At 39.6% G+C, this 12,890-nt stretch overlaps 1 protein-coding gene across 2 annotated transcripts; it reads right to left on the reverse strand.

Moving 5' to 3' along the window:
• Nucleotides 1-1,387: 1,387 nt before the first annotated feature.
• On the reverse strand, nucleotides 1,388-11,642 carry slc25a51b (solute carrier family 25 member 51b). Of its 2 annotated transcripts, none has more exons than XM_047352599.1 (2): nucleotides 11,517-11,642; nucleotides 1,388-3,827 (listed from the first exon to the last, which is right to left on the reverse strand). In XM_047352599.1, exon 2 carries the CDS (start codon nucleotides 3,771-3,773, stop codon nucleotides 2,838-2,840), a length of 936 nt encoding a protein of 311 aa, XP_047208555.1. In that variant the 5' UTR covers nucleotides 3,774-3,827; nucleotides 11,517-11,642; the 3' UTR covers nucleotides 1,388-2,837. The 2 variants fall into 2 exon arrangements, with proteins under 2 accessions (XP_047208555.1, XP_047208554.1); XM_047352598.1 differs by lacking the exon at nucleotides 11,517-11,642 and adding an exon at nucleotides 5,774-5,943.
• Between the last annotated feature and the right edge of the window lie 1,248 nt (nucleotides 11,643-12,890).

A 12,890-nucleotide genomic window follows, 5' to 3' on the forward strand; every position in this document is an offset into this window, starting at 1 on the left:
TGGTCCACTGTGTTTTATCAAGGGCAGGGTCAATGCAGCTAGCTATCAGGAGATTTTGGAGCACTTCATGCTTCCATCTGCTGAAAAGCTTTATGGAGATGAAGATTTCATTTTTCAGCACGACCTGGCACCTGCTCACAGTGCCAAAACCACTGGTAAATGGTTTACTGACCATGGTATCACTGTGCTCAATTGGCCTGCCAACTCTCCTGACCTGAACCCCATAGAGAATCTGTGGGATATTGTGAAGAGAACGTTGAGAGACTCAAGACCCAACACACTGGATGAGCTAAAGGCCGCTATCGAAGCATCCTGGGCCTCCATAAGACCTCAGCAGTGCCACAGGCTGATTGCCTCCATGCCACGCCGCATTGAAGCAGTCATTTCTGCAAAAGGATTCCCGACCAAGTATTGAGTGCATAACTGTACATGATTATTTGAAGGTTGACGTTTTTTGTATTAAAAACACTTTTCTTTTATTGGTCGGATGAAATATGCTAATTTTGTGAGATAGGAATTTTGGGTTTTTATGAGCTGTATGCCACAATAATCCGTATTAAGACAATAAAAGACCTGAAATATTTCAGTTAGTGTGCAATGAATTTAAAATATATGAATGTTAAATTTTCATCATGACATTATGGAAAATAATGAACTTTATCACAATATGCTAATATTTTGAGAAGGACCTGTACATCCCAAGCACTGTTCAAATCCATCATGTGAAAATGAGAAGAGTATGGTACAACGGCTAACCTACCAAGACATGCTACTGACAGGACGGACAAAGGGAATATACCTCAGCAGCCAGGATGGTCATGCTAACTGGTGGAGCTGTTATGCAGTCTACAAATCTTTTTTGAGTCCCATTTTCCATTTCCTAGATGCCCTGTATGGGGTCTCTGCAAACATGTGGAAGAAGATGCTCTGGTCAGATACGACCAAAAATGAACCTTTTAGTCTGAAAGGAGGCAACTGTGGCTTAGTGGGACACTCTCCATCCATTCTGATTGAGCATGAGCCATTTAGATAACAATTAGAGAAAAAAAAACTCTAGATGTGTAAACCTGGTAGAAACAAAATCTACAAAACTCGTTCTAATTGCAGCATAAGGCGACCCAACAAAGGACTGACCCAGGGAGGCTGAAAACAAATGCACGCTTCAGATTCTTTGGTAAAGAAATATTTAAATCATCGTTTTCATTCTACTTCACAGTTATTTATGTCCACCACATTAAATTCCACTAGAAAACATGGAAGTTATGGTTTACAAAAAAATAATACAATATTGAGGGGTATGAATACTATAGCATGGCACTATAAATGTCATGCAAATTTTGCCCTTCAAGAAAATGCAACCATCTTCCCATTTATCCTGAAACAGCAATGCAACAAATTGTCCTTTTATTGATAAAGATTTGACGTAGCTGCAATGAATGAATGTACACTTTTAGAGAAATGTACTGACTTTCAGAACAATTACAAGCAACGCTAATACCGGCGGGAGGAACTCTTCAGTAAAACTGGAATACAAAAGCTTTCTTTTGAAAGGAGAAAAAAAATCATTAGTTAAACACTGCAGGCAGTTAAAGGAAAACTAAACGGTCTTAAAAATTAGGGCAAACAGTCCATTTTACATGGCAGCTTGAGCTTTTTGTGCCACCGAAGATTACCCTCTGTCCCAGTCTTCACTCTCCGCCATTAATCTTCAGCCTCTCAAATGTCCAAGCAACGTGCCTTTCCTCTTTGGGCCGTCGAACATGCTCAGAACTGTGCTGTGGTGGCTGCAACTACTCAAGCTTGAAATCTGAGCCCATTATGTCAACAGATGTTACAGACAGAGAGGAGAGCATGCGTGAGAGGAGAAAATATTAGCAGGATAAAACAGAAGAGGTTTAAGAATCAAATGATGACAGTAAGCACTTTTTTTTCCAATAATCAGCATTACAGAACTGGTTCAAAATTAATTAAAGGAACAAAGGTGCACGACAAAATTACTGGATTTCTTTTAAGCTGCACTCAAAGTCCAAATATAATTTAACTCCTTCCTAAGAAATAAAAAAAACAAAAACAAATATGGGTGTAGCTTGTTTAAATTCAAAGACATCCTGCTGATGAACCTGCTGATCACCAACCAGAGCTGATCATTAGAAAATTGGCTGATTCTGATCTCTGGTTGACTAACAGGTGAATCTTAGGTCAGCTTTATCCCCGCCATTTTAATATTTTGTGTCCTAATTTTGGCAGAGAAATTTCATAAACATTAAAAATTTCATATTTCCAGCATAAGCTTTCAGTTGGTGGCTGGTGAGAAATAAATAGGCAAAAGTCTGTGAATCTCTTGTTCACGAATAATCTCTGGACATTTGAATGGTCAAAAGCACTAAAGTGTTTAAGAGGCAGCAGTTTAGCTTGAAAGAAAGCGCTTTTGTTTGTCAAAATGGTGGGATGTAATTTTCTAAACTCCACAGCACACAGAGAGAAAACAGATTTTCCTACAAAACAGTGAACAAAATCAAGTGATGCTGTAAAAAAAAAAAAAACACTCCTGCACAGACCAAACAAGGGCTTACCATTTGGACCCTGGCACAAATTACGTGAAGGCTGAAGTGTACATTTTGATTTTATTAGGACAACATTAAAAAGTAACATTGGCAGGTGGTTATCTTACACTCGCAGCTGGCCCCTCTCTCTCTCTCTCTTCTCTCTCAGTCCTGGAATAACAGAGCCAGACATCAACCGCATGGACTTTACTTTCTCTTTCAACACACCTCCCATCTCTTCAGACTGACGTTGCTTTAAATGCTTCTTCCATTTCATCATGTTGATTCCTCCTTTCATAACAGTTTCAGCAGCAGCTCATAGGTGGCGTTGATTATTCCCCAGGACAGCAGTGAGCGGTGGTAATTGAGATGGGCTCCTCTGAACAGCATGGCCACGCTGCCCCCCCTCTCCCTCCACACTGTTAATAGCACCTTCCGACACGGCTGGAAGGCTCCACCGACCTGAGACTGAGCCCGCGACTTGACCACGTTTAATGGGTAAAACATAATGCCGAGAGCTGCTCCCAAAACCCCTCCACAGACAAAATCATTAACCAAGTGACCCACTTTGTTAGTAGCTTCTGGTAACAGCTCCTTGATGGGCCCCCGCAGGCCAAAGAAGAGCACATTGCTGGGACCGTTACGGAGGAGTATGGGTACGAGGCCGCGGTAACACTCTCTGATGCCGTACTCGGTCAGAAGTGTCCGGAAGGTGTGTGCGGTGTTGTTGAAGCGCTCATGGTGCCGATGATCCTGAAGGAGAGTCTGAACGCGCTCAAACGGCGTGAGGGTGGCTTCTGCGGTTCCTGCCAGCGCTGCGGCAAAGCTTCGTGTGACGAGCTCCGGCACGCCGCTGCCACAAGCATGGCCGTGCAGTACTCGGGAGAAGTCCTCATAAAGGCCAAACATGATGGCCACTGTGGTGCTCTTCTGGAGCAGTGGGGGGAGGAGGCCCCGATACAGATTCCTCAGCCCATCCCTCTGTAGCTGTTGGACTGCCTCAGTCACCAGCACACCATGCAGCTGCTGGCGGAACAGCACTTTCTGAATGGGGAAGGTCACCAAAATGTTGGTGAAGGCTGCCATGGAGCCACAGACATAGTGTTTTCCTTGAGGGCCCAACCTGGCGCCGAGAACCCCAGCAGGCAACAAGGAGGAGCCTCCTTTCGTCAGGCCAGCCCTGGGTTGAGGTGTTCGGGTTGACTCAGAGTCCATGGTGCTGACAGCCATGAGCGGCTCAGTGCACGCCCTGATGCCCCATCATAATATCAGCTCTGTACATCACTAAAACAAATATTAGAAAAAGAAATAACATGTTAGGTGAAACAATAAAAATAAAAAAAATCATTGCTTTTTAAAAGGTCTCTGGCAGAACTATGTAAATACGGCGGCCTCCTGAAGTATTCAAACCCCCTTTATATTTAGCCATTTTACAACCACAAACATCTCTATTCCTGGGATTTTATGTCAGACTACAACAAAGTAGTGCATACTTGTGATACATCGGTCATTTTTTTTTTTTTTTTACAAAAAAGGTGTAATGTGGATATGCATCAGCCTCCCTTAAATATGATACCCCTAAATAACATCCAGTGAGATTAACTGCCATCAGAAGACCCAAATTTGTAAATAGATCACAGTGTGAATACAGCAGCTCTGTGAGAACCCCCCGGAGGCTACATGAAGCTTTGACCATCTCACAGAGCACTGTTCTGCCCATCATATGAAATAGAAAGAGTATGGCACAACTGTAAACTTACCAAGACATTATCATCTACTTAAACTGACATACCTGGCAACTACAGCATTAATTATATAACATGATGGTGGCTGCATCATGCTGTGGCAATTGATCTCATCACCACCAAAATGGAAGCAGGTCAAAGTTGATTGGAAAGATGGACAGAGCTAAATACTGCGCGATTCGGGAAGAATACCTGTCAGAGGCTGCAAAACACTTATTAATATTAGAGGTGTTTGGCAGCCTGGTGGACGCTCACATTCCAAGACAATACACAAAAATATGCAGTCAGAGCTACAATTAAAATACTTTGCTTCTAAAGCACTTTTTCTGAAATTCATGTATCCTGTTCTTTTCACTTCACGACTGTGCATTACTTTCTACTGGTCTATCACATTAAATCCCAAAGTGTTTGTAATAATACAAAATGTGAAAAACTTCAAGGGGTATTACTTTAGCGAGGCACTGTTTATTACATTTGATTTTCCTACAACATAAACAGGGACTTTAAAGTATATACCAACTCTGGACAAATTACTCTAACTCGTTTTAAAAACATTGCAACAGCTGTCTTTGTAAGGCAAAGACAGTTGATCCTATATACATAAAATGTATTTACCTCAATAAATCTGATGTGATTTATTAGATGGGTTTCTATTGCATATCTGGTAATGATAGTATCATTTCGTGTCAAACATAATCTAACTGAGATTAAACTGTTACAACCACCAACCTAACGCCTGTCCAAACAGGCTGCCTCAACTGCTGACTGATAAGGATTATTGCCCCAACAGACTGATAAGTTAGGGCCAAAGTCATAAGCAGGGCCGAGACAACTATTTAAACACATCGACACATATGTAAAGCTAAAACCACTGTGTATGTACAGTAATAAATGACAATCAATAACATTTAAAGCTGTTTTTATACACGGTATTCCGTGCAACAGAAGTAACAAATTAAGTCCAATAAATACGGAAAACAAGACATCTGAAAATAAATGTTTATAAAATGTGTTTTTATTCTATGTATGGGTGAAGTATATTTTTAAGTTATCTAAATATAGTTGATGGAAGAACACCAAAATATCAACCCAGAAATCTTTACACATGACATGTGGGTACTGACAACATTGACAGTAATATTCTTACAGGTGTTTTTCCTGCAAAGTTGTGCTTTCTATGACTAAAGGACTACTTAGCAACAAGCTAGCTCAATCGTGCTCGTTTCTTCCTCGCCCACGTTTGGGACATTCATCAGATACATTTCAGTCAATATATATTTACAAAATATTGGGACAACGTCCAGAAAAGTAACATTAATCGACAGATAAAATACCCGTCTGCTAAGCCTGCTAGGTTTGCCTGATTACAGTCGGAATTATCCGTTGCTGGTTGACGGCTGTTTTGGAGATCCCAATGGCAGCGGTTCAGTGTCAAGAAGCGAACCAGTCTCTTCCCTCTAGTTAAGCTAATGAATGGGTGTTTACCTGCTCTGGGCTCTGATCAATTGCCCTCCTGTACCTGGACAGGCGGGTTGTTTTTGCAGGGTTGACGGGCCAACGTTGTGTAGGTCGTGTCTGGGGCTATAGCAGAAGTACGTGACAGCAAGGACGCGTATGCGCTTGCGCCATATTACGGAGTTCTTCTTCTTTGTGTTGTTTATCTTCTTCTTCTCCTTCTTCTGGTGTATAATGGCGGTTGAGTAGGTGTGCATTACCGCCACCACTGGTCTCAAATTCTATTAAATAATTTTGTTCTTTTTAGGAATCTTAAAATAATTTGTATATGTTTGCTCCCTATGTTTTTTTGTTGTTGTAATGAGTCTATTATGCTAAACTTTTCTTTGATCCTTTCAAATTCTCTCTTCATACCTCTTCTTTCCAGCTCATATTTCTGACAGTCTATAAAAACATCTTCAATTGTTTCATCCTTCCCACAGTGGTCACATTGTGCTGTATTATGTTTACGTATGTTAAAAAGTGTATGATTAAGTCCTGTATGTCCTAATCTTAGTCTTGTTATTACCCTTTCCTCCTTTCTACTCCTTCCAGTTCTTTTTTCACCAACTGTCTTATTGATCCTATAAAACCATCTTCCTTTTCTTTCTCCATCCCACCTTTTCTGCCATTCTTCCTTCAATTTTTGTTTGATGATGCTCTTTGCTTCTGATTTACTTAAATGTACTGTAAAATTGATATGATTTTGTGTTGCCTTCTTAGCCATCTTATCTGCCATCTCATTTCCTTTAACTCCAATAAGTGCTGGAACCCATAAAAATACTATTGATAAACCCATCATTTGTAGTCTGAATAAAGTATGCTGTATTTCTAGTAGAATGTCTGGCTTGCTGTCTGAATGGTTACGTTTTAAACTCAATAATACTGAGCTTGAATCTGAACAAATTATTGTTTTTAAAGGCTTTACGTCTTCCACCCACTGTACTGCTAATAGTATTGCTAACATTTCTCCTGTGTATACTGATAAACCATTTGTGATTCGTTTTCCTACTCTTATTTGAAATTCCCGTACTATGAATGCTATTCCTATTTTATCATTTATTTTCGATGCATCTGTATAAATCTGAAGGTATTGATAATAATTGTTAACATATTCCTGTACTGTATTCAACTCTAATATACATGTTCTTTTCTTTTTTTCCATTAAAGCCATATCTACCTGTGCTTCTGGTAAGATCCAGGCTGGTACAACAGCTAGTGGCAGTATCGGACTTATTACTATATTTTGTATATGAAACTCTTCTGTTATTTTTTTAATGATCCATCCAAAACTTCTTGTCTCTTTTTTAATTTTTTCCCAGCATGGCTTCAAGATCTCTCGTGTTGGATGACCCAGGTTATTGCCTTGTAAATTTATCCAGTAATTTATTGTTAATTGTGCTCTCCTCAAATCTAACGGCATTTCTCCCATTTCCACTTCAAGTGCTGTTGTCGGGGTTGTTTTAAAAGTTCCTGAAAAAAGTCTTAATGCTTGATGTTGTATAATATCTAATTATTCCAGATGTGTCTTTGCTGCTGAACCATATATAATACTTCCATAATCTACATTTGATCTGATCAATCCTGTATAAATTTGTTTTAATGCTTCCCTGTCTGCTCCCCAGTCACTGCCAGCCAAACATCTCATATTTAATACTTTCTTACATTTATCTATAATTTTCTGAATATTTATATTCCATAGGATTTTCTCATCAAACCATATTCCTAGAAACCTTATACATTTAACTCGTTCTAATTCTTGATTATATAATTTTAATTTTATTTCCTCTCTTGTTTTTTTCCGTGTAAATACAATAACTTTTGTTTTCTCGACTGAGAACTTGAATCCCCATTGAAAAGCCCATTCCTCTATCCTTCTTATCTCCGCCTGTATTTTCTTTCCAGTTATCTTTACATTTTGCCCCTTTTCCATATGGCTCCATCATCTGCAAAAAGTGAACATCCTATTTCTTTTCCAATTTCTGTAAATACGTCGTTTATCATTATAGTGAACAATATTGGACTTATACCTTGTGGTGTTCCATTGTCTACAGCATATTTTCTTGATATTTCTTGATCCATTTTAACTTGAAAAGTTCTATTTGTTAAAAAGTTCTGAATCCAGTTAAACATTTTCCCATTTCCATTTCATTTAATTTAATCAGTAATCCTTCAACCCACATCATGTCATAAGCTTTCTCTATGTCAAAAAATACAGCTACTACACTTTTTTTATTAACTTGCGCTCTTCTGATTTCATGTTCTAAACACGTTGGGTCAATAATATTTCTCCCTTTTCTAAAACCACTTTGCACTTTAGTAATGTACCCGTTGCTATTCAAATAATATGTTAATCTATTATTAATCATTTTTTCCATTATTTTGCATATATTTGATGTTAAAGCAATGGGTCTATAATTTTCTGGTTTTGTGTTGTCTTTTCCTGGTTTAGTTATTGGTACGATGATTGACTCCTTCCAGCTCTGAGGCAGCTCCTCCTCCTCCCAGACTTTATTATAAAGCTCTAATATGACATCTTTGGATGCTTCACTGAGATGTTGTATCATTGTGTAATTAATATGATCTTTACCAGGTGCCATATTCTTAATTTTTCTAAGCACAGAGTTCAGTTCTACTTTTGCAAACGCTTCATTCATTAAGTTATTTGTTCCTTCGGTGTTCTGTAGTAAATATTTGTATTTCAGTTTTGTGGCTTCCCTCCCTTTCCTTCCCTCATCACTAATGTTACTTGAACTATGAATTTTATCGAATGTTTTAGCTAGTATTTCAGCTTTTTCTTCATCTTTTATTATAGTTGTATTTTCTACTTTTAATATTGGATATATTTTTCCTAGATTCTTGTCACTGAGATATTGAAATTTAATCCAGTCTGCCTTATTAAATTTACATTTATTTATTTTTACATTCTTAATGTTTAATGTTAGTTCTGTTCTGATCTTAATGGGATAATGATCACTACCTATTGTTGTATTTTTATCTATATCCCACTCACATATACCAGCTAATGAATTTGATACCAAAGTTAAATCAATTGCTGACTCTGTTCCTGTTCTTATATTAATTCTTGTACCCTTCCATTATTAAGACATACTAAATTTTTTGTTTCTATGACTTCTTCTATAACTTGTCCGTTTTTATCATTACACTTTCCCCATATTGTGCTATTAGCATTAATATCGTTCGTTCATTCGTTCGTCGTCTTCCGCTTATCCAGGACCGGGTCGCGGGGGCAGCAGACTCAGCAGAGACGCCCAGACGTCCCTCTCTCCAGACACCTCCTCCAGCTCCTCCAGGAGGAGCCCAAGGCGTTCCCAGGCCAGCCGAGAGACATAGTCCCTCCAGCGTGTCCTGGCCGTCCCCTGGGCCTCCTCCCGGTGGGACGTGCCTGGAACACCTCCCGAGGAAGGCGTCCAGGAGGCATCCGGTATAGATGCCCGAGCCACCTCAACTGGCTCCTCTCGATGTGGAGGAGCAGCGGCTCTACTCCGAGCTCCTCCCGGATGGCCGAGCTCCTCAACCTATCTCTAAGGGAGTGTCCGGCCACCCTACGGAGGAAGCTTATTTCAGCCGCTTGTATCCGTGATCTCGTTCTTTCGGTCATGACCCAAAGTTCATGGCCATAGGTGAGGGTAGGAACGTAGACCGACCAGTAAATTGAGAGCTTTGCTTTTCGGCTCAGCTCTCTCTTCACCACAACGGACCGGCACAGCGCCCCCATTACTGTGGCAGCCGCACCGATCCGTCTGTCGATCTCCCGCTCCATTCTTCCCTCACTCGTGAACAAGACCCCGAGATACTTAAACTCCTCCACTTGAGGCAGGAACTCCCCTCCAACCTGAAGAGGACAAGCCACCCTTTTCCGGTCGAGTACCATGGCCTCGGACTTGGAGGAGCTGATCCTCCTCCCAGCCGCTTCACACTCGGCTGCGAACCGCCACAGCGCATGCTGTAGGTCTTGGCTAGAGGGGGCCAGCAGGACCACGTCATCCGCAAAAAGAAGAGACGAAATCCACTGGTCCCCAAACCAGACCCCCTCCGGCCCTTGGCTGCGTCTAGAAATCCTGTCCATAAAAGTTATGAACAGGACCGGTGACAAAGGGCAGCCCTGCCGGAGTCCAACATGCACTGGGAACAGGTCCGACTTAATATCCCCCAACCATATTACTTTCTCCTCCAGATATTCTAACATCTCTTCCATCAACTCCATTGATAATATTTTACATGGATTATAAAAATCAATCATCTTACATTTATCTTCTTTTTCCCAAATTTCCACAACTATATACTCCAAATATTTACCTTTTCCTAATATTTGATATTGAACTCCTTCCTTTATAAAATATCGCACACCCTCCTCCATTTCCTTCTGCTCGATCCCTTCTTATACTACCATACCCTTTAATAACAAAATCTAATGTTGGTTCTAACCGTGTCTCCTGTACACAAATCACCTCTGGTTTCTCTTCAAGTTTATTAATATATCCTTTCAGTTTCTGTCCATTAGCTATCAGACTTCTAACATTCCACTGTAGTATTCTCATATGTTATCAGCTGGGGTTCCTGTTCCTCTGTTTCCAACCTCTTATTGATTTTCTCCCAAGATCCCTCTTTGAAACCCAGAAAATGTTCTGCTCCTCTCACAATTATTTTAATTTTTTCAGTTTTATGTTTGGCCTGGTCAGTGCAATTGATGACGTAAGCAATGAATAGTATCCCTTTTTCTACCGATAACGCAATACTCTACTCTGATTGCAGTTTTTGAGGAATTTGTCTCTTTTTGTTCCACCTCTCTTATCTTTTGTCCTTTCACACTTTTGACTGCTTCTGCATAACTTGTGTTTTTGCTCATCTTAACATGTTGGATTTCCTTTGCTGTTTTCCTCACCTCACATCCACCATATGTAACTCGATGTTGACCTCCGCAGTGACAACATTTTTCTTGCACTTCTTTACAGTCTTCTATCTTGTGATCTTCTCCACACTTTGCACACCTCTGCTTTCCTTTGCAAACTGCTGCTATGTGTCCATATCTCTGGCATTTGTAACATCTAAGTGGTGGAGGGATGTATGGTCTTACTTGGAAGCTCAAGAATCCTATTTTTATGTTTTCTGGCAAGATTGTTTCTTCAAATTCAGTCAGCACTGACAGACTTCTTACTCTTTCTCTGTTGACAGTTTTTGATAATCTCTTCAGCGAGTTCACATTTGCACCAGTAATGCTTCTTTTTATTTTGTCTAAATCTTCATCCTGAGGGATACCAAAAATCACTCCCCGGATTGATTTATTTTCTCCTAAGATCTTTCTCTCTACAACCATTTTTTTTGCCTATGCTCTCTACATGTAAAGCCTTCATTTTTTGTTCGTTTTTACACGTCACTAATAAGTTTCTTAACACTTTCACCATTTCTACATCTCCTATTTTCTTTTTTATTTCTCTAGAAATCACCATCGGGCTTAGGTTATTGTGATCCTCCTCATTCCTTAATTTTAATATTATTTTAAATTCCTCCTTCAGTATTTTCCTTCTAACTATTCTCTCTTCATCCGAGCTGCTTCCTTCCAACTCTCGCTTGTTACCCTGACTTTCAAACATCCCTCCTTCCTCCTTTTTCCCACGTCCTCTTCCTCTCCCCCTACCTACCGGTGTCCATCCCTCAAAATCCATATCTTCCCCTTCTCCGACCTGTACTTCCATCCGAACCATTCACATACCAGTTTATGCCGTATTCCGTCGTTTCCAATATGAAAGCAAGTTTATCCAGTAAGTCAAAAGAAAGCTGGATCGAGCTCCCAGATGGGGCCCGAGCTACCGCCGGGAATTCTCGACTTTCGTTCAGTCTACGTGAGGAAGTACACCTATATTGGACAGGAAATTGCAAAATTAGCTATATATTTTGGGGTCTTCAAAGCTGTCATTATCCGTGTTGTTTATTGGCAGTTGGCAAACAGTTTAATGGTGCATTACCGCCACGAACTGGTAAGGTGTGAGGACCAAATATCGCTCAATAAAAAAACAAAAAAAACAAGCTTAGGTCAAATCAAACAAATGACTTTGTCTTAAAATAAAAATATATGGCCAAGTAGTTTTTACTTCTTGGATCTTTCTGAAATAAGTCGATAAGGTCTAGTTTTATTTTCATATAATTAAGATTTTGAATTTGTTGATTTCTTTTATTCTGATAATTCTGACAATGCAAAAAACATGTGCTATTATCTTTTCCCCAGAGTAACATTTGCCTGTCTGGTGTTTCCATATTATAAATAAGGGGCTGTTTAGTCCAGGATGCCCAAGTCTGAGTTGTCCTCCTGATCCTATGCTGAGGTGAAAATACCGTTGGAGCTAACACAGATTTAAGATAAACATTTTTAAACGTTTTAAACTCGTTGTTTTACGCTGTGTCACATAAGTAGCGATTAGTTTGTTTTCTCAATTAACCTAAACGATGTTGACGCATATTTTCTTGGCGCTGTTTTAGAGCAACTGGTTAAGTAACTGTCGCTAACGCTGAACGACAGCAGTGAGCCGTAAAGCAAGATTGAACGTAACCATAGTAACGTTCCAGCAGCTACTGTTTATACAGCGCTGTATGGCGCTGTATAAACCCATTTTTTCTATGGCGCTGGGTTTATATATCCACAATTTTTATTTCCGTGGTTATTAGTATCCTGAAACTCAGGGGGAAAAATAATGGGTAAATAGATAATAATAATAATAACAGTTTTAGTTCAATTGCAAATATTATTACTTGGATATTTTGAAGTTCCTAATTTAAAGATCAGTTTTACAGTTAAAATTCCAGTGACTATACAGAAAGGCCAAAGCTGATATTAGAACCCAGGACCGTCTTGTAATGAATCAGAAAGAAATCGAAATATCAAAATCAGATAGGTGTCAGTGTTACCTGAGACGGATAATAACTTGTTTATGGTCGAGGCACTGTAGAGGTTGCACTATGCAGTTTAAGTGATGAAAAATCTATAGAGCATCTTTATACCATAGGAAATATAAATATAAAGAGGGAGACTGAGATCTAACATAAGGAAGGTAAGATTTACTTTGGAAGGGTTCCTCGTGATTCATATAGT

This window comes from Girardinichthys multiradiatus, chromosome 23, assembly GCF_021462225.1.
Source record: "Girardinichthys multiradiatus isolate DD_20200921_A chromosome 23, DD_fGirMul_XY1, whole genome shotgun sequence".
Taxonomy (NCBI): domain Eukaryota; kingdom Metazoa; phylum Chordata; class Actinopteri; order Cyprinodontiformes; family Goodeidae; genus Girardinichthys; species Girardinichthys multiradiatus.